The sequence below is a fragment of the Oreochromis aureus genome, linkage group 14 (assembly GCF_013358895.1).
Source record: "Oreochromis aureus strain Israel breed Guangdong linkage group 14, ZZ_aureus, whole genome shotgun sequence".
NCBI lineage: Eukaryota > Metazoa > Chordata > Actinopteri > Cichliformes > Cichlidae > Oreochromis > Oreochromis aureus.
The window spans coordinates 4,677,516-4,703,954 of NC_052955.1; the positions used below are offsets into that span (position 1 = coordinate 4,677,516).

At 40.9% G+C, this 26,439-nt stretch overlaps 2 protein-coding genes across 5 annotated transcripts in view; one reads left to right on the top strand and one right to left on the bottom strand.

The window, feature by feature from the left end:
- The window catches only part of myo7aa (myosin VIIAa), a 63,107-nt gene extending 54,477 nt beyond the window's left edge, over positions 1 to 8,630 (top strand). Inside the window, exons 45-50 of the mRNA XM_039622819.1 lie at positions 632 to 738; positions 1,585 to 1,770; positions 2,037 to 2,153; positions 3,180 to 3,263; positions 3,373 to 3,492; positions 4,553 to 8,630. Of these exons, the coding sequence (XP_039478753.1) occupies positions 632 to 738; positions 1,585 to 1,770; positions 2,037 to 2,153; positions 3,180 to 3,263; positions 3,373 to 3,492; positions 4,553 to 4,645 (707 nt within the window). The 3' untranslated portion in view covers positions 4,646 to 8,630. The remainder of the gene's footprint in view (positions 1 to 631; positions 739 to 1,584; positions 1,771 to 2,036; positions 2,154 to 3,179; positions 3,264 to 3,372; positions 3,493 to 4,552) is intronic.
- Positions 8,631 to 8,766: 136 nt separating this feature from the next.
- The window catches only part of gdpd4a (glycerophosphodiester phosphodiesterase domain containing 4a), a 42,332-nt gene continuing 24,659 nt past the window's right edge, over positions 8,767 to 26,439 (bottom strand). For 2 of the 4 annotated variants that reach the window (XM_039598288.1, XM_039598289.1), the window contains 9 exons: positions 23,212 to 23,357; positions 21,990 to 22,072; positions 20,557 to 20,707; positions 20,069 to 20,287; positions 19,761 to 19,918; positions 18,116 to 18,263; positions 17,309 to 17,391; positions 16,231 to 16,310; positions 11,148 to 14,073 (listed from right to left, as the gene is read on the bottom strand). In XM_039598288.1, coding sequence (XP_039454222.1) covers positions 13,967 to 14,073; positions 16,231 to 16,310; positions 17,309 to 17,391; positions 18,116 to 18,263; positions 19,761 to 19,918; positions 20,069 to 20,287; positions 20,557 to 20,707; positions 21,990 to 22,072; positions 23,212 to 23,357 — 1,175 coding nt within the window. In that variant the 3' untranslated portion in view covers positions 11,148 to 13,966. The other 2 variants (XR_005608184.1, XM_039598290.1) reach the window with 2 other exon arrangements.

The window sequence follows — 26,439 nt, forward strand, 5'->3', positions numbered from 1 at the left end:
GTGTCACTTGTTGGTCAGTGAAGCAAAACCTGGAGCTGAGCGTTTTTTGCCATCGTAGCTCTTGGAAGGTACTGGTTTGTCATCCTCTCCACTCTAATAGGAGTGATTTATAAACTGGACATCACGTGGTGTTCATTAAGAATACAGCAGTGAGTAAGATCAGCCAACATGTTTCAAAAGGAGCAGCTTTTACTTTGAAGGCCAACAGTCTGTTTCTGGCTTGTGTTCACGACCAGCGGCTGCCGGTGGCCAAGCTGACCGGGAGCCGCCTTTACTGAGCCAACATTATCATCCTGATTACCACACGCCCAGAAAGGTGGACAAGTTCACGTCGTGCAGTGTTTTCAAAACTTAAAAAGAGACGGAAGAAAAAAAATGACAAGATAGAGAAGTTTAAACTTAATTTCTTGGTCTTGGGTGAGTTCTGAAAATGTTTCTTCGGCGTTGGCTGTTCGGTGAATATTTGTTGGCTGAGAAACAGTAAAAACACTCCAGCTGAACTCCTCCTCTGTGTGTTTGTGCTGAATACACCGTTAGTTTGTTGGGGTTTGCTCAGTGCAAAATTAGGACAAATAAAATCACAGTTTGAGGTTCTTTGTGCTGACCTTTGACCTTCCATTTCGTCGTGCAGGAATCGTTCCCTCTCTGACCTATCAGGTGTTCTTCATGAAGAAGCTGTGGACTAACACGGTTCCAGGAAAGGACTCCTTCGCTGACTCCATCTTCCACTACTACCAGGTCAGTTTTACCAGACACGCACTGAGAACGACTCGGCCTGCATGTTTCAGGACTTAAATCTGACCCCAGACTTCCTGATCCACGTGCCAGTCATTACTTTCAGTCTGGCTGGAAACGCAGATCAGTTAAAAACAGTTTCCTGTGTAAGACGATAGCCACACATGTGCTTTCCACATTAAGATTCTGTTTTAGTGGGTCACATATCATTTGATTACATTGTTTTCCTATCTGTCTGAGACAACAGCATCTACTTACTACTGGACAATCCCTTGGCTCTTATTCTGAAAGTTCAGCTGCATGCCGTCTGATCGGGCTCGTGTCTCTTAGCTGCAGAACCTGCAGCAGGTGGAAAATTAGAGCTGCTATGCTGAGCTCACCAATGCTGGTTAGAAGAGCTAAAAGTACTAACAGCACAGCAAGCTCATAGTTTGAAAAACAATTTGCCTGAAAAAAAATCTCAAAGTCTGATGAATTGTGTTAAATAATTACCCACAAAGATTATATTAAATGAGCAGCCCCCTGTCCACAGAAGAACTTACTGGAGAGGAAGCTGATTATTCCTGTTACATGTGCCACACAGTACATATCAGTATATATTAATCAATTTATCTTTGAAAAAGCATGGGCACATCTGTACACCTCCATGTCCTGCTGCCACCTTAAAAATGTAATTCCGTGGGAAACACTGGAGATGGTTAACCCCCATGATTGTTCAAAATGACAGCGTCTCATCCACAGTGTTGGAAACGTTCATTATAAACATGGTCTTTGGGTGCTGTTTCATTTTGACACCAACAGTTTAACGAAGCGTCTCTTTGTTCTCTCACCTTCTCTGCACTGAATTAGGAGCTGCCTAAATACTTGCGTGGCTACCACAAATGTTCACGAGAGGAGGTTTTCCAGCTCGCAGCGCTTATCTATCGCATCAAGTTCGAAGATGACAAATCCCATTTCCCCACAATTCCCAAGATGCTTCGGGAGCTGGTTCCCCAGGACCTCATCCGCCAGATGTCACCAGATGACTGGAAAAGGGTAAAACTGCCCCAACAAAATAAAAACAAGCTTTTTAAAAATTACTTAATTAAAAAAGTGACTGAAGTCAGATGTTTGTACAGACTGATCAGCGTTTCTGCTGAGATCATCTAAAGTTTGACAAATCAGCTGCTTTGAGAAGTGAGCAGCTGCTGTTTCTGTGCTGAAGTCTGTCCTGCTGCTGTTTAGTAAGTGTGTGTGTCTGTGTGTGTGTGTCTGTGTGTGTGTGTCTGTGTGTGTGTGTCTGTGTGTGTGTGCGCGTGCAGTCTGTGGTTGCATACTTCAACAAGCAGGCCGGGAAATCGAGGGAAGAGGCCAAACTGATGTTTCTGAAGATCATCTACAAATGGCCGACCTTTGGCTCCGCCTTCTTTGAGGTTAAGGTAAACGCACCTGAGCTTGTCACCTCCACAGTGTAACCTGAGTGTTTGGCTGATGCCAGGAAGGACGAATGTCTAACATCACAAAATAATGTTCAGATTAAATTAAATGTATTTTTGTTTTGAGGCAAATGTGTAAATAAAGTTTTTTTTCAAGCAATCAACGACCATTACACACGCTCTCACTGTTTCCAGGGCAACTGTAGCTGAAATCTCCTAATGTTCTCATTTCAATAGAAACAGACTTTATCCTGCAAGATCTCCAGTATTTTTCACAGCCACAGTCTAAAAAATGATCAGAGGAAAAGATTGACAAACGTCTCTGGACTTTTCAAACACCCGCCTCAAAGTAAAAAATAAATAAATTGGGGAAAAAACCCAGACAGGTGAAGCGTGCAGATTTACAGAAAAATAAGGCAATAAATAATCATTCTGCCATCTTTCTTCAGCCTTTTCTCTGTGTTAAAGTTTCATAAACTTCAAACTGACAGCTGCTTCAGACGGTGTGGATGGTCTACATCGAATTGACTACAGATTGTTAGTGGCTCAGTTAATTTGCTAGTTTCAGTTAGTTTTTATTAGTTTTCAGTCATAGTTTTCTTTCAGTTAAAGTAATAGGTACTGTTTGTGGAGGGCAAAGTTCAGAGCAGGTATGACACAGGCTGTAGTCATGCAGACAAATGTGCCAACGCCTCCTAAAGCTGGCTAAAAACTGAGGTGTGTGTTTATTTTAGTTATCGATAATAACTGTCATGTTAGTGAGAGATCAGTTTGATTGTGCAGGCTGCCATTACAGACAGAAAGCCAACACGTCCAGTGTGAGCGCCAAGCGCTCTGCCAGCTGTTTACAGCTGTGAACATGAAGGAGCAAAAGAGGGATGATGATGGATCAGTGCTGTGTAGTCTGAGCCTGGCATCTGAAGCACCTGATTACACAAACAGAGTCCACATATATGCTGCAAACTACAGAGAAATGCGACACTTTTACATGTAAGATTATGTTAGAGGTGATCAGTGAATGTCTTTTAGCAAACCACAGAGCCCAACTACCCAGAGATCCTGCTGATCGCCATCAACAAGCATGGAGTCAGTCTCATTGACCCCAAGTCAAAGGTTCGTTAACAATCATAACTCCCAGCATGCGTATCGGTTATGTTTTAGTCGCTGCGCTCATTAACCTGTTAAGTCGGTGCAGTAGCTTTGATGACCTCTATGTCTGTAGGACATCCTGACCACTCACCCCTTCACCAAGATCTCCAACTGGAGCAGCGGGAACACCTATTTCCACATCACCATCGGCAACCTGGTCAGAGGAAGCAAACTGCTGTGTGAGACCTCACTGGTGGGTGCCAGCAACACACACACACACACACACACACACACACACACACACACACACACACACACACACACACACACACACACACACACACACACACACACACACACACACACACACACACACACTTTTAGTAAATCAAATATAGAACAAGAGTTCCGGTGCTTGAGCTGGGAGTCCTTCAGAGGTTTAGAAGGCGGAGCATTGCTGCGACTCTGCTTTGTATTCACAGTGAAAGTGCTGTAAATACCAGACTGCAGCAGACTCGTTTTTTATTATCACTTTGGTTGTGGGTATTTTATTCATACAACACTTGTTAACCCTTTCATGCATGATAATGACAACCTCAATCAGGACTTTTTTTCTTAAGTATTTTTATTCATCTTTTCATGCATAAAGATGAATAAAAATACTTAAGAAAAAAAGTCCTCATTGAGGTTGTCATTATCATGCATGAAAGGGTTAAATAACAGTAATTACAATGAAACACGTCATACATCTGTAGTAACATTAAACAACCAGTGGGTGGCAGGGTATGGAGTGACACATCAGTGTCCAGTGTAGTGGTTTATGTGCAAGTATACCATCAAGACTGACACAAAGAAAACAAGAAAACAGCCTTTGACTAGCCGTCCACTGTAGTGACCACTATGTGTGAAAGGGTTCAGCAGGATTCGATTGTTGTCGCGTCTCTAAAAGTGTGGGTGGCGAGTGGAGCATTTTACAGTCCCAAAAAACTTTCTTTTGAATGAACTTTTTTTTTTTTTAAATCAGGAAAGTCTCATGAATTAAAAAATGACTTAAAAATAAGCGATCAACACAAACCTGAGATTATCATGATTATTGAAACATTATTTTTTTATTCTGATGTTTGTTTCCATTAGAAAGTGTGTGTTTGTTTATTATAGCTTTATGTTTTAGAGTATAGTTAATCTTGATCTTATCAGTTTATTTATTCTTTCCACCTAATTCACTTTTTTTGTTCCATTTATGAAAAACTATAAAAAAAAAAATATTGTGATTGGAGTGAAGAGGTCAGCTGACTGTGTGTTTAAACCTTCAGGGCTACAAGATGGATGACCTGCTGACCTCCTACATCAGCCAGATGTTGACCACCATGAACAAGCACCGGTCAGGGCGGGGCCACAGCAAGTGAACTTCTTACTGGCAGGAGGCCACTGAGCTCATCCGCCTCTTGCGCCCTATTGGCCAGCACTGCAGCTGGGGGCGGACCTTTACCAGCCACCTTTGGAGGATGAGCCGCAGTCCTTCTGCGAGCTCAGAAGGGTCAAAGTTCACCTGGGAGGGTTCGAATGCTAGCGGCAGCAGTGACCCCGGCGAAGGCCCCAGCAACTCTTACCACTACAGCTACGATGAAGACGAGGCGTCCAGTGAGGATGACTACCTCTGAACTGTCCTTTCTGACTGCGTCGCCTTAAGAAGACGCTGTTATCGTTAGGTCTGCGCCTTAAGTACACACTGCAGTGACCCTGACCATGACCCTATATTACCACTTTATGCTAACCTGACTTCTAATTGAGCATTTTTACATATTAGCATAGCAACAAGCTAATGCACCACACTGCTGTAAGGGGATATATTTGACTGTTAACAGGGTTTGTGCAGGTTTTAGAGCGCATTAAAGCCTCCGAGTTTTGCCCGATGTTTACGGTATCGCGTGTTTCAGATGTCACACCTGCAGGAACCCCCTGCCTCATTATAAGCTCATCAAATCCATCCATAAAGTTCACTTGTACATGTTTAGGTAAAACTAATGGACTGTCTACTCCTTTACATGTTTTAATACATACATATAGATAATAAATTATTTTAGGCCATTCTCTGCTGATTCCTTTTGTTTCTTCAGCACTTTCACAAATAATTTGATGAACTCTGCAGACATCTAAATTACCCCTGAAGGAGTTAAGATGCACAGAAACATCTTAACATTCAGCTGAGATGTGAGTCAGAACTCGTCAAAAACCATCCAGCCTGAGAACCTAAAAACAGCGTAGTCTTTTAAAGGCGTATATTTTCTTAGCTCTCCCTGAGTAAATGTTTGTTCCTTGAATTACTCGATCCATCCATCTTATCCAGATGATTCAATAGCAGTGGTTTCATATTTAGCATTAACAGGGACTTACATTTAGTAAATTTAACATCAATGATTTTCAAACTGATATATTAGACTGTATATTCATCATTTTAAAAAAGGGCTAAAAAGGTCTTAAATTTAGCCGTTAACTCTGTAAAGATCCTGAAAAACACATTTGTCATTCGTTAGCTTCATCTGTGTAAATTGAGCCTTAAAGCAGATTTAGTGATTTTTGGTTTTTTGAGCATCTTAAAATACTCAAAGTCAAAAAGTTTACGTTTTTTCTTTGATACAAGTCGAGGTCAGAAACGTTTGAGTTTTTATCATTATGTGTACCGTCTGCTGTTATTGGGGTCCAGTTCATTTGTTTTTAGTAGTTCTTTCACTGACCTCAGCTCCAAACTAAGAGGAGGCCAGAGGGGTGTACTACGATGGCTTAGTGGGTCATGTCGAGCTTAAAGTCAGGAGCAGGTTTTGTGTTCAGAGTTAAGTCGGCTGGAAGCCTCGTATCTTCACTGACTCTTACTTACATCATGTTTTAAGTGCAATATGAATCCTATCCTGTGGGAATACGTTTGATATGCAAGCCGCACTTTACCACCATGACAAATGAAGCCCAGCTGTAAAGTTACAGCAGCATAAACTCTGCATGGCATTGACATGTTAATCTGCATGCACTCAGCTGGTAATGCAGGAAATGTTTTTATAAGTGCTCCTCATCTGCAGTTTACTCTACACTGCTGCAACTGCAGCTACTAGAACCCAGAACACACAAAGGTTATTCACATTATTTCACAGTTTAAATGTACCCCGTTTAAAGTTTCAGAGCCCTAATGTGCAGCCGTCAGGTTAGAAATAATCAGCAGCACAGAGGGCACTTGACGATAATTGGCTTGAATTAAAATATTTAAATTTGTACCACAATTTTTGTCATCTGTGACTTTAAAGTAGGTGTCTCTCACGGGGATCATTTTCTGTGGATAAAGTCACATGATGTGACTGACTGGTCCAGCTGACACAAAGAAATCCTGGCTGTGGTGAACGTCCTTCGTAGCACACCTCTCTGAGCTTATTTAAAACTTTGGTGTTGTTTTTGTGACACTAAACTGACCTGTAACATGTTTTTAATCTTTAGGTTAATGACTTCAGTATGTGTCACACTTTAATACAGGGGATAATTTTTAATACTCATGGTTTGTTTACACTTGTTTATTTCTTTACAACTGTTTAGTTTTATATTTTTTGCCTGTGTTATGTCATTTCTGTGAGAGCTGCTGCTTCTTACTGTATGAGGCTTAAATTCTAGTTTGTAAAACTGTTCTCAAAGGTCACTTGTTAGCTGGTTCTGGGGTTTTCAGCTGAATCTCATAGTTTTCCTAATATGAAGGAGTTCTGTCTTTTGAACTGGAATTGACTTAATGAGGATCAAAGCCAATACTGTCCTGATGAGTAATGTGGACTCTGAGTTAAAACAAACTACCATCAGTCACGTCACTTTTTCCTGCCTTTAAAACAGGCTTGGCCAACTCCAGGCCTCGAGGGCCGGTGTCCTGCAGGTTTTAGATCACACTCTGGGTCAACACACCTGAGTCAAATTAGTTCATTACCAGGCCTCTGGTGAACTTCAAGGCATGTTGAGGAGATAATTTAGTAATTTGAATCAGCTGTGTTGAATCATCTAAGACTTGCAGGACACTGGTCCTTGAGGCCTGGAGTTCCCCCGCCCCTGCTTTAAAGTAAACTTTGCCTACTTACATGTGTAAGTCTTTGCATAGTTTACTCTATTCTACTGTATTCTATTAAACCTTTATTATCCAGCGAATGAGAAATTTGGGTGTTGCACAGCTCTTATAGCAAGGGGGATATAAAAATATAGAAGGAAGACAAAGTAAATGTCCTCTGCTGCTAAAACCTCTGATATTTTCACTGTTACATAAATCTTAAATACACACTTTGACCTGTAAAGGTCGCCATTGCTCTGGTTATACGCCACAGCAATCATCATCTTTTTAAAGTTTACGAAGCACAAAGAAAAAACACACTTGCTGATTCTGTTGGAACTCCCAGTTAAAGTAAAAGTACTTTTGGAAATTGCAAACTATGGATATTAAGTTCAAGTTTCCTTTTAATACATATTAAAGGCTTTAGATGCAAAATCCGTTTAGACCTGTACTCGGGTATTCAAGTACAATTTGTCCAAAGTATTAACAAATCATTACTGAGTAACTATAGATTAACTGATGAAAGTCCCATTAATTAACAGAAGCGAACACATAGCTCCATATTAAGGCTGAGCTCCTGGAAATGTACAGGGACTCAGCATCTGTGCATTTACCTGCAAGAACACAGTCACGACGGTGAAACTAAGTCAGATATTAAAAATACTACAATAAGGGTCTCAATGTGGTTCAGTTTTTTACTTTCGTTTGTGTAATAAATAATTTTACGTCAAAGCTGCTGGTGTCTCAGACTTGAGTGTCTGGTGGCGTCGGTCCGGTGGTGCAGGGGCTCGGTCTGATTCGTTAAGTTTGATATTTTAACCTAAACTATGCTTTCTGTTCAGTTAGATTTAGTGGAAACGATCAAAGGTAATAAAAATGATCTGCATGTTTATCGTAAAGTTGCAACAAACCTATTCACCAGTCAGTAAACACTGTTGATAGCAAATAACTATAAAAAAGGTTAATTAACTATGAATTTACAATTTATTAAGGTTTACATAATAATTGTGTTTTTGTTGTGTTTGAAATTCCAGCCTGCTTCCTTTTTTAACCTCATCATGTCGAGATGTTGAACCCTTCCTTCTTGTAACCAGCTCTGGGCTTTTGTCTGTATGATAAACTGGTGTCTGTAACTGTGCCAATCAGCCCGTTTGATACATTTGCGTTTGAAGTTTTTGCCTTTTGTGTTTCTCTTTTCAGAGCATTAGTCTGATTGTGTAACTCATCATCCCGACTTCCTGTAGTGTTTCTGTAACATGTGCTCTCACTTTTGTACAATGCATTAAATAAATTTGGATTCAACTTAATATTTCACTACTGTAATATTCAAAACACGTATGATCAATCAAACGTCTGAAATACTAAAAGATTAACATGTCTTACTAAAGTTGGAATTCCAGTCTACTGCTACTTTGTACTGTGTCTGTAAAATTCAAGCATCAAAACACTGAATCTTCTGTTTCTAATGTTTTAATACCAGGTGACAGCAGCATTTAATCAGAAAAGTTACAGTAAAGCAAAATAATTGCCTTTATAAAATAAAATTTTGCAGGTCAGAACAGCACAATGTAAAAAAACAAACAAACATATTTAACATTTTGAAAGATCAGCATCTGAACTATGATACTAGTTTTATATTATTACATTATATCACAGATCACTTCTCAGCACCAAGTATGAAGCTCATTATTCAAAAACAACACTAAGCAATACATAAGATTTTAGATGCTCTCGCTCTTTTCAGTGATTTTTATCATTTAACACCTCAGAGGTCCCACTTTGCCTGTAAATGTCTCTTACATCCATAACATTAAAAGATGAGTCACATTTAAAGAGCAGCCAATGAACAGAACCTCAGTGTGCAGTCAGGACCTCTCCAGGATTGACGTACCAAACAACTAACAGACAGCCTCAGTTGTACCCGCTTAAAAATGTTTGCACTCCTGCAGGAATGAAGACAGCAAAGCAGAGACGCTGCACTGCGACTGGGTTAGAAAATAACATCAAAGCTTTTCTTTGTAGCTTTACAGAGAAACGAAATCTTTCCAAGCACCAGATAATCCAGATCATCAGTCTTGACTAAAGGTGGCCTGTTTTGGATGATTTAAACTCTCAACCTGGAGAGGCCTGAGGTCTCAGTGAGTCTTAAACTTTATCACCTAAAGAATCGAACGGGATGCCTGAATTCATTTTGTAATAATTCTCATCTTTCAGGAACTATTTGAATTTTGTCTCTAGCATAAACTGTAACAGAGTTGCTTGTAAAACAGGCTGATGTGTGATGACAGCCTGCTGATGGCGCTGTGTGCCCAGCTGCATGTTGGGGGTATCTAAAACACACGCCGACTTAAACATGTGTCCATTATTGGTGATAACAAGCGATATTTTTAACCTATTAATGGATAATTGTTTCTGTACAAAGAATCCAGGTCTTGTCATACATGCTATAACCAGCAAAGCACCATAAGACAAATAGGATGAACTGTATTTTCAGGCATCAAAAGCACAAAGCTACTCTCGTAGCTTTCTTTGGTCAAAAGTCACAAAATATCAACTACGTTTTTATGATTTTGAGTAGATTTTATTTGCAATTAGCATGTTGATAAACGTATTACACAGATGTATCTTTGATGCTGTTTGTAGCCTCTAGTGTGCTGCCTGTCCTGTGAAATTCCAGCAGTTCCTCTGGATGCTCGAGTATTACTCAACTAAAAACTGCTGTTTACAGAAACTAGTTAAGGTTACGCAAAATGATGTATAACCCCCCCAAAGTTAAATACAACACATTTTAATAGAATTCAAGCCCAAAGAAAAGCCAGAGGGCTGCTCTGCCACCAGACTTCACTGGCGGTGTTTTTCTAGTGATTCATAGCTGAAGTTCAAACACTGAGCCTACACAGCACATCAGCCACTGTCAAACACCAACTACACATTCAGATTACAGTGCATCATATCAGGCTGGAGTCTGTTGTGACTGTTTATTGAGCTCTTTAATCAGTTGCAGGTCTTGTGTCTCCCTGTCCTCTGCTGGACTAAACCCAGGCCTCTGTGGGCCCAACATGGGAGTCAAGTGTGGTGCAGAACAGGTAAAGCTGTGAGTCTACTCGAGAGCAGCTCCAAATTTCCAACAAAATCCAAAACTTGAAATTTCCAGGATTTATTCAAATCTCAGAATTGATTAAAATTGAAGACATTTGGCACAGCACAAAACCCTCTTTTGAAAACTACCATTTGAATTTGCTGAGGACACCTGGTGCCAGACTTCAACTGCCTCATTGCATATATACGTGGTAGATTTCAGTTGTCCTGTTTAATTCTGACTTTTTAGAAGATTTTTGGAGGCGAGTATTTAAATGAATCATCATTTACTGATGTCTGCAGCTGGGAATTTACTGAAAACACTGCAGATTTTAACACTATAGGATCATAACGACGGCCGCCAGTGTTACCCTCAACCTCCCAGAAGATGCACCCGTGGTATCAATTTGAAACTCCTATGTTGCCTCGTTCTCCTCCATTCACAAACTGTGTCCATGCCACCGGCCTTCCCGGCAGGGGGACAACAATGTCCCATCAGGCTTTTACTGCTGAGGGGTACAAAGTCTTATTTTGTGCCTTGATTAAGGGACAAAAGAATTAATTTACCTCTCATTGTCAGTGTTACGACCCTGATTAGGGGACAGGAGGGCAGTAACATACAAGATTGGTCAAAGCTACCAAAACTGTCTCTGTGCTGTTGCTCTTCACCCTGAATGTTTAGAGCTGAGCCTGCAGAAACTGGCATAAAGCACTGGAGACGGGAAGTTAAAGGATGGATAAAAGCACTGGAGGTAAAAAAAAAAAAAAAAAAAAAAAAAAAAGAAAAGGAGCAAATTACTTTTTACACCAAGTCAACAGGTTTTCAGTGTTTTGTTTTTACTCAGATTTCTACACAGAAATTGGTCCATTAAACATGTGCTTGTAGCAAAGACTGCACTTTTAACATAATGAGTCACCTCTAGGAGAATTTTTAGAAACTATTTTGTATTTTCTAAATAAGAATCCTGCACATTTATGTATGATGTGCGATCAAAGTGATGAAAAACAAATCCACTTACAGCAGAAAAGCGAAGGCCGCCTCACCCTGCAGATTTCACACCTGCAAAGCTGACAAGACGCTCTGCATTTCATCGCTGAAATCAGTTTAAGTTAAGACAACACAGTACAGATTCAGTGTGTGTGCCGGGAGATACTGTGTATATATTTGAAGACAAAGCTGATACTGCACTTATCACCTCATTAAAGTAGTCGGTTTCTCTGACACCACACTTGGCACTGATGAGACACCAAAATAAAATTACCAGCAGCAAGTTTTAAAAAAAACAAAAAACACGTGTCGGGCAGTTTGTGCCGCTGGCACGTTTTACTAACAGACTTTTCTTGCAGTCAGTATTTTCACATTAAAGAAAGTCCACAAGGCTGCTGAAAGGAGAGGCAATGAGGGAGGCAGTGTGACTAAAATAGAGCCATGCGGACGGTTAAAAGGATTTAGCAGCTTAGATTTAGATTCAGCCCCCACTTTACTCAACACAACACCATAAACAAGTTAGTTCTTGGTGGATCTGCAGCGCCTGCTCTCCGACTCCACAATAACCCCCAACATCCGGTCTGTTTAACCATGTGATCACCTAACCTGGAAGAGGTGCGACTCTGTTCGTTTGAATTGCTTCAGTCAAGCCACTAAAGTTATAAACCTCTCTGCATTGCAAGAGAGGTTTTCAAAAGCTTGTGAGAGTGATTGTTTTGACAAACTGAAGCAGACTTGGGTCTGAATCTGAGTGCAGGCCAGCAGGGCAGTGGTGGGGAATATACACAGTCAGCTGCAGACATCACAGAGCGGTATTCATTCATGATGTCTCTGAAGTCTGCTCAAAGACTGCCAACCGCCCCTGCAGGCGTCCACACGGAGACTCCTGCTTTATATCAGATGAGAAAATTTACATCACCTGGACCAAAGTGGACCCCAGCAAACTGATGGATCCAACTGTAAAAGACCCTTAACACACACAAGCACACACTCTCTACAGGGAGCAAAGAGGGGGGGCTGTGAGTGGCACGTTGACCCAATCACAATCAAAACCATCACAGGTAAAAAGCCAATGAGAGTCCTTGATCTACAAAACTAACTTCACACCTGGTACCATCCACCACCAGGTGTGTTTGACACGGAGACAGAGCGACTGAAGTACGAAGAAGATAAAACAAAAGCTGATTGGATGCAGACAAACTGAATGTTTAGTTTGTCACCATCGTTGAATTTTGCAGATTCCTTGTAAACCTCTGCAGGCCGACAGCAGCCGCCCTCTCTCTCGAGCACTGATGCCTGCAGCATGCAGGGGGAGCCTACAGAGGGACGTTTAAACCACTACATTTATCTTAATGCTCTAGTTATTAATTATTTTGCAGGTTTAGACTATTACTATAAAAAAATAAACCTACTGATTAATTATGCTATAGCACTTATAGATTAAGCTAACCAGCAATATATAGAGATATATGTATATATAATCTAATTAAAATGACCTTTTTCCCCACGGTGGTAGAACTGAGATCTGACCCTGGGAAAAATGTCATGTTGGACATACAGCCCAAAAAATCTGCATACTTTTGGAAACTTAATATTACATTCACTTTAGCACACATAGATGAACTGTACCCTTCCCAAGCCTTTGGTTTACATTCATTCTGTCAGTCCAACAGTGTCGAGTTCACACACTGAATCTAGCAACTCAGTCACGCAAATGATAATTTAAGACATGGTTTAAGGTTTTTGTCTGATGCACCTGATGTCTGTACAGCTGAAAATGAAAAAGCACAGCTCATATGTAAGAGTCCGTTTCATTTCTTCTGTGTTTACAGTTTATCACAGCGCGTCTCCGAGATTCTCTGATCAGCATTTGGTCCTTCATCCGCGAGCAGACGCACAAAGAGCAAAGGTGACTGATGGATCACTGCAGCTGCAGACGTTCATTATTTTGTTCTTTCACCGGTGAAGCTCAGCGTCTCACGTTGTTCCACCAGCAGTGCCGAATGACCAGAAATGAAAATGTCCTCATCCTCTGGTCTCGTGTTTAACTGTCCTCACTTTGAGGAACTTAATGGCATCATGAGATTACAGTATGAAAACGGACACCCCCAGGGCGCGTGTCCACAGTCCATTTGCTTCATCTCTGATGGGAAATGAATGAAGGCTTTTTATTTCCAGCTGTTCGTCTTCTACAGGCAGCCCACCCACAGACAGAGAGGATGACAGATGGAGAATAGAGTGTGCCGTCTACTTTCTGCTCTCTCTGTCATGACTTCCAAACATTTTAACCTTTCATTTGTTTGTTAAAAGGTGGTGTCACAAATTTCTGTGCACTGCTCGGAGTTTTCCATCAAAACGTGATGACAGATGCTGTGTTGGCTGCTCACACTGTCTGTCAAGTCCCGTCAATCCACATCGAGTTTGTGGGTGTTAAACTGATGCTAAATAATAGACTGACTATTATAAGCAACAATAATTAAATAACAAAAGATCAGAAAGTTTGACGGGGCTTCATCACACTCTACACAAGGACTTTTTCCATCTCTTATCTGTCCTTTCCTGACTTGCACCTTCCTTTTTTAATCCCCCTCCCTCTCACTCCTCTGTGATGGTGGGCAGGTGAGGGGTGCTGGGTGAATTAGGAATGCTCCGTAAATCAGGCCGGACAGTGACGCTGGAGACAGACCAAACATCGCTGAGCTCTGCAAAACAGAAACAACAGTTTATACTGTCACATGGTGTCAGCATGGTGTGAATTAATACAGAGGTGAAACTGGAGGTCAGAGGACTTAAGGAAAGAAGGAAGGACAGCATAAATGACGGGGTGCACAGGTACACTACTGAGGTTAGTGCATGATACACGAGCAGAAATCCTGCAGATCATTATTTTCCAATTTGTAATTATTGTACAGCAGCGGGTCTCAAACAGCGTGCTGTGACACAAACTCCAATGTTCTGGCAAATCACATATTACTGCTGCACAATGAGTAATAAATTACTTTTTTCTTATTTTCAGTCCTTTTAGTAGGAAGTCATTTACTGCAGAACATTCACAAAAAAGGGAACCACATCCTGTTTGGGCAGTTGCTGGAAGGTGGGAATATTTTCAGTGTCACACATTAAAAACTAACACATTTTTACTTCCATGCTGTTAATTAGAGTGTGTGATGAGGGGATGGAGGAGATGTGTTCGTGGAACTTTTTGCGAAGAAAAACAATTCTGTGTCACATGATGAAGAGTCTTCATCTGACAATAAAGTCAAAAGAACTGCTGATGTGACAAATGGTAATGAGGATCTTTTTCAGATGTAACTACCACCTAAAAAACACTAATGCTTTAAATTGTCCTTATCATGAACACCTCGGCGGTCTGCAACGTCAGCAAGGACAGACAGAACAAACAACTTCTGATTCAGACTGACACCACAATAAGATCATTATTGTTCATAAGAGCTGGGTGTCCAGATATGACCGAGCCATCTTCAACATTTTTTTTAAACCGAAGAGTTCACAGTGCCCAAACTTAAAGGCACTAGATCAGGTGTAAACAGAGATCAGAGGCACCGCCCCTCCAAAAAAGACTTGTAGTCTAACGTCCTGAGGTGTTTGAGGGAGAACGTTAAGTGGAAAACAGAACAGCGGTGATGTTTATTCCTCCTCTTCCTCTCTATTCACCAGCTCTGCCTCAGTGAAACTTCAGGCACTTCCTTAGAGTAAAAAACAAAATTGAAGGAGTGTTGTTTTAACGTGGCGGCACTCACAGAGAAGGACTTCTGCAGAGTGATCTAAAAACAGCAGCTGCACTGGAAACGGAAGTGTTTTTGATTTTAATGGGCTATTTCCTGACGTTTTTAAAAACATTTAAAACAGATAATGATCTTTGTAGTTTCACAGAGTTTCATATGATTTCCATGGATGATGGACAGCAGTCTTTCAGCAGGAAACACAGAAACATGCACATTAAAAACAGGGTTCATGACTCATACAAGGTTCTTGGAGGGACGACATGCAGGGCTGGCATGCGGGGGGTCATGGGTTGAAGACCAGGGGGAGGGAGACAAGGGCTCCAGGAGGAGGTTCAGAGTGAAGAGGGCTCCAGTGAACACAGATGATCTCGGCGGAGTCTGACACACATGACACATACAACACACAGCAGGAGATCACTGCATGCAGAGATGTTATTCATGAAATATCTACAGTGTTGGTGGCTAGCCTGCTACATAAGAAGCTACAACAGCACCATGTGGGTGACTATTTCAGCCAGTAAGCACGATCACTGAACAAAGTGAAGGCTGTGAGACGATCACTACTGACAGAAATCTGAGTGTTTTCTGTCATTTCTGACCGTTCACCAACCAAATGTGAGTATGACGTGTAAATCAATGAAATACCAAATTTAATTTTTTTAAAAAGGACAACCTAATTTTATGAGAACATCACCAAACATTTAATTTCCATGTAGTAAAAACCCCTGAACATGTAACACAGTCCTCACTGAATGCAGACTAGCGGCACCTTTAAAGTCCAAGCTAAATGTCAGCTGGTATAAAACTGACAGATGTTTACATCTGTTCTCATCAGTTTGTCTTGTCTAGTTGCAGATTTACCAATCATGCAGAACCTTGCCCTTTGAACTTTAACTTTCACTCACAGAGTCACACAATAATGGAAACATCAGGGGAAATAAAGCATTCAGTGTTTTGCCCAAGGACACTTCAACGTATCACAGAAAACAGGTAATATCAGCCATGATGGGGACAAAGCATGACAAAGTTACTGGAACACATGTGTAATCTGCTGAAAGTTGATGTTTCACATTTAGCCACAAAAACACGAGAAGAAGAAAAACGTTGTTATACCTGTCCTGAACTTGCTGTATGGTCCATTCTCGTGAGTCTGCCGGCTGCCGGACCAGAAGGGCAGGCCTCGCTCTCTCCACCTGTCACACACACACCGCAAACAGATCAGAGCAGCAGAGCATAACCAGGTGTGCTGCTGTGTTTACCACTGTGCTTTGAGGCTGCTGCATGTAGCACTGTAACTGCTTTGATGTGTACACATGTGAGAGGAGGTCCGGGCAAGCCTCGACTGAAGCCCGCCCATAAAAAGAGTGAAGGAAGGAGCAGATGATGAAAGGGGAACGCAGAAAAAAAAGTACAAAGAAACCACAGAGAGGATTTTCTTTGTGGTGAAGAGCATCGTCTGTCTGACAGGAAAGACTCCAACTCTCTTCATATCCTCAGTCTAAGGGCTGCTAGTTATAATCACAAATAACTAACCTGAAAAAGCTGTGCTTGAGTTTAGATCTAAATTAACCTCTCGTGATCTCGCTGTGAACACAATCTCATGACAAATTCAGTTTGAGCTGATAAAACAAATCATGGTTGAACATTTGAAAGCACAAAAAGGCAGCTTCTTTAAAAAGGAGCATTTATCATTATTAATACTACTGTTAGTAGCTCATTACTTCTTAATGTATGACTAGACAGATAATCAAAGTTAATAAATCTTTAAATGAAACTGACATCTTACATCAAGAGAAAACCAGCCAAGTGTCAAATACTGTGAAATGTGTGCAAATAGCAATAAATATAATCAATGTGGTTTTATCGTTTATGATCATTTTTCTAATATTTTAAAAACATTATACTTGAAGATAATTATTATTTGAAGAAGAGACTAAAGTAAATAATTAGACACAGAATATTGAAACATAATTTTAGGATCTCTTAAAGCTGAACGGAAAAATATTCCAATATTATTTTTGTGTGAAGCAACAACATGTTTGCTTCCACATAAGTCAGCCACACTGACTCAGCCCAGCACAGCTTCACCACCCCAACACCAGTCAGTTTAATAACTGGGGAAGTGTGTGTGTGTGTGTGTGTGTGTGTGTGTGTGTGTGTGTGTGTGTGTGTGTGTGTGTGTGTGTTCTACCAGTGGAATATGAAAATTGCAGTGACGAGGAAGGCTGACACCACATCAGTAAGAATCCACATCAGACTGTATTCCTCTGGGGTCTGGAGAGACAATAAAAGGATTTATTACATTTATTAAACAAAGAGTTCTCAGATTTGTTGGGTCACAGATGGAGGAGACTGAGCATTAATACGATTATTCAACACAGTGATGGTAAACGGGCTGAACACTCTTATTAAAATAATAATCGCACTGGAGCTGGAGCAGGTGAAAGAAGGTTTATGTAATCAAATGTTCACAGGTACAATCTCCAAACACACACGACACCTGCTGCACAAGCTTCAGTGGATAACAACAAATTTTAGACGTTTTTTGTGAATTACTCAGAGCCTTACCTGAAGCTTGCTGACACAAGCCTAAAAACTGTTTTCATGAAGCATAATGGGAGATAATTATCTGAACTTAAGGAGAGGGACCACAGCTCAGACACCTCCCTTCTGCTTCTCTGTCATTAGCACATGGAGATCTGTCTCCTCGGGAGCTGCTGCCAGTCCCCTCACAGGCCTTCACCAAACCACAGCCTCAATTCATCCTTACACAATCTGCCATTATCTTCTACAAATGCTTTCAAATCTAACAGAGTATGTGGTGCCAGCTTGTGAATAACTCAATAAATGGAGCATGAACGATATTACATGTAAATGCTTGTAACCAAATCCTATTAATTTTAACAGTTTCTAAGTTCTAAGAGCCTTCTGGTTTCTTTAATAAAGTCCAATACGACTGTCTCATAAAAGAGTTGGAGGCTGTCTTGAATCTGCTCACCATCAGGAACAGCGGCTTGTTGATGTTGGACAGGACGTGGATGGAGTTGGTGGTCACGGACTGCGCTCCGGCACACCAGGCCAGCGTGTAGAGCCAAGGCTGGCTGATCACATACAGGTTAGTGCTGATGTTTACTGACTGGTACTTACTGGGGAGACAGGAAGAGAGAGAGAGAGAGAGAGAGATGCAGTTTAGCATGCCAGGCCTTCTCTGACAAAGAGACATCGCCTGGATGGGAGCACATGCTGCTCTGAAACCTTTCAGCATTGATCGGGCTTTTCCAAATGTGCAAGATGCCAATTCCATCTGCACTAATGCACGCTCATACCAACAAAGACGTGGGCTTCTGAGGGCTTAACTTTTCCATTCATTTGCAGCCTCTGTCACAACCTTTTGGGATTTTAATTAAATTTAATGAAAGACTGTTACTGATGAAAAAGAAAGCTGTTAAGTTTAACTCTGGTAATCATACATTATACTGCAGTATTGTAAAAGTTTGACCGCATGCTTTACGCTCTGATTAAAACGATCACGCTTTCAAACCTATCAGGCAATAACAGTATGACTCATTCCACCCGACACCTCTAGTTGGTGACAAATAACAGCTGAAACGTTTTCATGAAGATGAATCAGTTGTAACAGTGGAAGATTATTTCAGTCGCCTGTGTAAGTTGTGTTGAAAACTGTCTGTATGTGAGTCACTCCACCATCTTTCTTTCCAGATTGTTCTCCCACAGCTACTGTTAATGTACAGCTACCTCCCTCTCTTACTCTCCTCTCAGCTGGACCCGTCTGTACCTCCTCCACTGCTTCCTTCACGCCTCTACTGAACAAATTCCTCTTTATCCATACTTTCCTCTCCTCACTTCGGCGATGAGCATCTCTCACACCTGCCCTTTATCTCCCTCTCACTTCCCTGAGGTTGTTCTACAAGCACAGAGATGGAGTCACTGAGGATGCTGCGTCCATCTGTATTTGTGTTACATAACTGCACACATGCACAAACACAAGAGACCAATTCAAAATGTCAAGTTTCTCTCAGTTGGTATAAATAGGGTTGTTTTGCCACTAGATGGATGTGACTGCATAATTGAATGTTTGAACCATGTACAGGCCATTAAATCTGTTGTTGTTTTTCTAGTCTGAACTTACAGACTTGCACATCATCAGTGCTGTCAAATGAAAATAACCATATTTAATTTGGATTTTAGAAATCACATTTTGCATGAAAAGTTTTTCTGTGGTGCATAAAAAGAAGAAACACAGAGCAGAACTTGCATCACCAGGACAGTGGAGATGGAGCTCATCTGGACCGGCAAAAACTGAAGAAGCAGCTGATTGTGTTGCTGTTTGTTTGTCACAAAGATTACAGCAAGTACATTTAAATAAATGCTATTATTTATATCTGCTTGGTTTTAATTAAACTCAGTAATTAAACTTGAGTAATTTATGTAAGTTAAAATGACAAGTCAAATAATTAACAGCCCTGGTATTGGTTAATAATTCATAAATGTGAGCATGTGGCCTCTCCTGACACGACTACAACCTAAATCTGAAGAAACTGAAATAATTACCGCTGCAGTGATTAACAGTCTTTAACTGCCTAAGACAGACGTTTAATGTATGCCGTTTATCAGCTCTGTACCGGATCTGTTGCTGAGACATGGTGCTGTAGTGCAGGTTCAGTCTGGTGATGTGTCCGTCTGTCAGCTCCTGGATAGAAGCCTTTTCTCCAGAGGTCTGCTGCAGGTCTGGGTCCACAGCCTGGACCTGGTCCCTGTCTTCAGATGGCAGCCACAGGACCTACAGCCACACATAAGGAAAAATTAACAAGAGGAAAAATAAATGCAGTGATTGTGTTTGTAGCACTAGACTGAAACCAAAAATATACGCATTAAACCAATTTAACGTTATCTTTGTAAAAGTGCAGATACATTAATCCTGATCAGTTACCTGCGAGGAGTTGATGTGGGCCTGTACCACCTGTAGAGTGGTGTTGATGTATGACTGACTGTATGGGTGTCCATGCGGTGGCCTGCGCAGGTCGAACAGTACGAGTCTACCACTTCGGGCTGCTACCTCCAGGAACTGGGCCAGTGAGGGAATAGACTGGTTCTGGGCCTGGGAGCGGTCTGCTGCAGAGAGGGATGACACGGTGCCAAACGGATCCCTCTGCAAGTGAGAAGCAGAGTGATGGTGAGAGAAAAAAAAATCAGGTTGAATTTCACCTCCTCTTAACTTAGAGGGACATTTTCTTTCTTTTTCTTTGGCTTAGTTGTTTATCTGTCTGTCACTGCCAGCAGGAAATAAAACAACATTTGTGAATTCTAAATAACTGTAGGAATGTGTTCCTTTCAGTAGTTTCTATACAGATGATGCATTTCTAAGCCAACAACATGCTGCTGTTGCTCTGTGTTGAGCTGTGTGCGTGTTGGTCATACCGATAAGAACCAATCACCAGCATTCAACTGCTGCAGCTCGGTCCAAGTGAACATGGAGGCATCGAGGTGTGTCCTGTTTGGGAAAACCTCCGCGATATTAGTGGTCCTCTTCAGGGTGGAGTCGTGCATCAGGAAGGGAACGCCATCAGAACTACAGACAGAAAGAAATATTCAGTGAGTCACAACACGAGGATTCAAGCGTAATTTATTATGACCAGGAAAGCAGGAACACTAACAGTAAGGATGACCAGATTCACTGGTCAGCATTGATAATATGACAGGACACCTTCTATACTTCATAAAAACAATATGTAAATTTATGAGACAAACTGAACCCCAGAATCTGCCCTACAGACTCTCAGTAAGTTGCATTTATTGACCTTCAATCCTCTTTCACAAATCTGTTGATGTGGCTGAAGAAATAAAAGAAGGAAATCGCTGCACTCCTACCAGAAAACCCACCTTATGAAATACATTATATACTGTAGTTACACAACAGCAGCCAAGTATCCAGTGTAATTCATGCACAACATAGAAATACAACTCATTCTTATGAAAGCACCAATAGACTCGACAGCACTGGATTAAACTAACCCGCTAACGTTGAGCCATGCACTGCTGCTGATCCTCCTGTTTTCAGGTTGTAAAATGGTGCTAAACGTTTGGTTGTGGGCTCACGGGAGTGCTCTCCGCTAATTGGATTAGCATGGCGGTAATCACCTCAGCAATGAGAGGAGCGTGCTAGCATCTGATCTGTATAATTCAAGAGACTCGGCTGTAGTTCACTGATCACCTGATCTGATTGATGTGATCATTTTACCATTAAGGAAACACCCAGAGGTAACAGTCAGTGTCGAAGGATGCACCGATTGCAGTCATGAGTTTTTATAATCCTGTAATGTGAGGCTGGCTTTAGATGAACAATCTTGTCGTGCCATCTGCAGTCTGGATTTTAAGTTACACGCCAGGTTCCAAACTTTCACACTTTTGGTGTGAGACACTTATTCACGGATTCTTCCTATTGCCAGCAAACAAATAACCCACCAAATAAGCCTCTGAGATAAATAAAGCATATGCCAGCATATATGATGATGCACGCAGAAACTGGGGACTGATGAGAACACATCCTGTCAGAGGTTATAGGTGGATGTTGGGGTGGTGGCGGGGTTGAAGTAGCAGTAGTACTGACGTAGAGTGAAAGATGGGAAATTTGCAGCTTAAGAAAAAAAAGACTGACAAGTTAGGAGGATTTGGAAAATGATGCTTGTTATGGGCATACTGGTCCTTGTAACCTGAGAGTCAAGTTTATAATGAATTTTGTAGCTTAAATTCAAAATCTCTCTGTATTTACAGCAGTGACATTACTGTGTTCAATTCACACGCTCCATAAATAAAAGAGTGAGATAAAAAAAATAAACAGTAGGATGACACACCTGATGGTGACATCAGTCTCCAGTCCTTCTCCTCCAGCTTCCACTGCCTTCTCAAAAGACATCACAGTGTTCTCCGGAGCGAGCTACACAAAAACAAGCAACAATTTCAGAAGGGATCCAACCTTCGCCCTGATCAGAGATATTCTAACAGGGATTGCACTCAGGAGGGCTGCAGAAGACAAAGCAAAATCAGTTTCCAAAACATCCATCTGGATATCAGCCTGTTTTCTTTTCCTCATTACATCGAGAGCTTTAGAGTATCTGCTGAGCTACTGGGCACAACTTCTGATCTACAACAAGCAGCACAACTGTTAGAACTGTCACAGCTGACAGTGACTTAGATGGAAACCTACTTCCACGACAGAATTTACCTCCAATAGTGTCAATATAAGCTCAGACACATGTTGAATAACAAATTTCATTATCCACTTTCCCTGCCTGCTGCCACCTGCATGAACATTACAGCCAACAGGTGGATTTTCCCATTTTTGCATAGCTAGCCAAACAACGAGAAACACTGACTGTTTAGGAAACACAGAGTGAAAGTGGACAGTAAGTCTTTGGTTTTTTTAAACATGAAACTCATTGCTGTACCAATGTGTACCAAAGTGACCCCCCTTAGACTTTTTAGTTTTAGTCCCCTTGTTTTCCACTGGTTTGCTAACATAAACTAATGTAAGTCTATGAGCCGCATCCAACCCACCAACCTGATGACGTCACGTTCAGTTGTAAAAACTTCAAGCACTTATTTCTTAAACCTAGCTTCACAGACAATGTTACATCTATGCACGTTTGTGAGAGCAGGACTTCATGGTGCAAATTAATCTTTATACACGTGGTGTTTAATGTCCACTTTAACTCCCAGTGAAAATTTTTTTAATGACTTTATTTTAGAGCAAAGTCAAAAAACTGTTTGGCAGTTGTTTTATTTTTAAATTCCCCATAAGTAGGAAATGCAAGGTGTGAAACTGCAACGTAATCATGAATCACTGTTTTCTACTTTTACATAACTGCACTGCGATTCTTGGTGTGATGATGTCAGTGTTATGATGCGTTCGATATGATGAGGCGAACACACATTCCCACTACATTACCCAAGGGGAGGCTAATCCACAACCACACGAGTTAAATATAAAATAAAATATAAATCAAAATATTTTGCAAATTTAGTTTAGGAATAAACAAAATCAGATCAGATGATCACGGTTTAATTCAGCCTCACCATTGGAGCTCCTCTGTGCCCAATGAGAGTAGGGGCAGGTCCCAGAGTTCCCGCCTCTTTGATGCAGGGCGAGTACATTCCCAGAGGAACCAGGTAGAGCGAGAACAGCACGGACAGAAACAGTCCCAGGACGGCCACCTGACGGACTAAATGCCACAAAAATAAATAAAAGGTCATGAAACAGGACTGTACTACTGCATACTACTGTCCAAATATTCTGCACATAAAATACACACATTCTGCTGTAATTTGTGCAATTCACATGTAAACAAATCCTAATACTAACAAGCACAAAAAGTCAGTTACAGGAGTGCAGTGCAGTAGAAACTGGAACTTAATCAGGATAATATGGAGTAAATCTTTCTTGATGGGATCAACATAGTGCTTAACAACAGCAGCCATATGGACAACACAGGGAAGTCTGGACAGAGAGCAAATCCAAAGACCTGAATTGTAGACTCTTAAATACAGACAAATAAGACTATTCTATGAGTTTTTATAGTAAATTCATGCAAGACTGTGTATGGTTTAAACTTTACAACAGACAGAAAGGCGTTTTTTATTGTCTTCCCTGATGAATAAAAGATATCTTACCCCACTCATCACCCCACCCTCTGAATCCACCCCGAACACCATGTTACCCCAGAATTTGTCTGTTCAACACAGCAAGCTGACAAATTAAAGCACCAGAGGTCAGCAGGATTACGATTTTAATGAGGGGTAAAATTGCCACCAACTAGGCTGAAACAAACACTCCACGTCTTCACTAATAAACGAGGCTCTGAGTTTGTTTCATTTAGAGAAACTCTGCAGGCAGCACCTCTGTTTATTCTGTGCAGGTCAAATTAAAAGGTGAGACCAGAATAAGGACTCAGAGCTGATTATTTAGACAGTTGCAGCAAAAACAATAAATCAGTAACTGTGTGAGGACTGCCTTTATTGATTATATCACTTTATTAGTATCAAGAACGTCACTTATTATTGAGTCAGGTTAATAAGGGAAAACAAATATTTAAAAAAAATCTTTGGCTATACATTACTGTGCACAAATCTTGAGTGACCCCTCATTTCTTTATAATTTGCTAGGAAAATGGAAATGAGTGCAGCCATACATGTACACAGCAGAGTTTGTACAATTCTAAGAAGCATCAATATTTGGTATGGCCACCTTTACAAAGCCCGAGCCCACTCTGGCAGCGTTCTTCTAGTTTCTTTAAGTAGTTTTCAGAGACTTCAGGAGACTTGGCTCAACTGAAGAACAAATCCATCTCTCTGTGTCAAGTCTCGATTTTTTCCCCCATTTCTTCATTTGCTGTTGATAGTTTTTAAGCTTTTAAGACCTATCACTTCTTTTGCCCTCCATTTGTCCACTTTCCTTAGCCATACCGAGATATGCTACGTTTTCAGCTAATGCCTCTTTGCCACACCATGTTGCCTTGTGCACGTTTTTTGTACATTTAACTAAAACAAAGGGAACATGTTGTGTTTTTTTGTGACCGGCTGCTAATAAGAAAGTGCCTAAAAATTCAATTTAAAATGTGATCTTTGCTAAGTTGTCAGTTATGTGTTGATACCACACTGGTTCACATGTTGAATTACGTGCCTTTTTTATGCTTGAATGATTCTTTTAAAAATGGTCAATTATAAAGACTGCACGACAAAAGGAGTGAAAAGGCAGCAAATGTCCAAAGGAAAACCTGGAAGGAGAAGTACCGTTTTAGACCACTTTAAAAAAATGACAAATGTGGCTCCTTTGAAGCAAAAACTAGAAAAATGAGGGACGGTTCATTTTTTCACAGTATTGCATCAAATTAGTAAAATGTATAATTAAAATGTTGCACAAAATCCTCACACCAGTACTGCTATTCCATTTCTTTCATTAGAGCATCAAAAAGCAGAACAAAGGTTTGGCATTTTGCACAGGAACAGGATTAATGCCCCGAGCAAGACAGCGTCGCCAAGCCCTGCTGTGGCCTCTATGTGTATATATATATCTATGCACGAGAGCTATGACTACTGCTGAGTCATTTGACCAAGGAAGGAAGGCCAATTTTACACTTCCCTGCTACAGATAAAAGCCAGATTTAAGTGGGACTTCTTTTGGTCATGGTGGCATTAATAGAGAGAGAAATTCTGCCCTTTTGGGAAATGTCAACAGGTGCTCTTTTGTCAGCCTCCCACTAAAGAGTCTCAGCATGACTAAGCACAGACACTCCTACTGCTGCCCCGTCTGTCTCCTCTTTGAACAACCTGCCCAAAACCATCAGAATCCATCAGCAACTGTTACAAACATCATCAAAATAGAGGACAGGCATTTTGCTTTTCTTTCACAGGAAAAATCATGTGAATCCTTACCAACGTTTAAACCAATCCTAAATTAAATAAAGTTATAGATTTAACCGAGTATAATAAATGCACAGCTTTAAAGTCTGGATTACTTTCTAATGACCAACAGGAGGCAACGACTCTGGGACATCCAGTTTCCCGATAAGTTGATGGGCTTAATCGCTAGTTGGAAATTATTACGTATGGCACATGGCTCATTTTACAGGTTTTAATAGCTTTAAAGTTCTACCAGTATTCAGTTTAACTTTGCCCAGATGTTTATCTCAAAACATTAAAGAGGACTAAGCCATATTACACAATCTGCTTCTGCTAGCACAGACCCCTGACACGAGTCTCATCCTGCCCGCTGAATCCCCATGGCAACAAGAGAAAGAAAGTACCAACGGAGAGAAAAGAGAGAGAAGAGACACGGAGGTCAAAGCCATTCAGCAGAGAGGAAAGGACGTGACACAAGACAGAAAGCAACCTGAAGACAGGTTAAAAGAAACAGATGGCAGCTAAAGGGGCAGAGCTGGCAAGGCATGAGATCAGAATGACCTTGAGACCAATAAAAACAGACTCAGTTTGTAGGAAAATTACTCAAATGAAAACCCTTTTGTGCCTAACGGCGGCTGGAGGGAGATCTACAGGTTGATAAGCTTTGACAGAAAAGGAAGGATTTGCTCAGGAGTACGACTTTGCAGCCAAAAAGCCAATAAAGTAATTCTCTAAGATCCTTCAGCCTTTATTCTCTTCCAGTTACTGTACTGATAGGCTGCATATACCCATTTCTATTCTTCTCTCTTTCCCAACTATCTGATATTGTGGCTTTTAAAAGAGAACAGGTTCTAAACTGAGACAAAAATGAGCTGTTTGTTCCCTTTATTGCCTTTATTATAATAA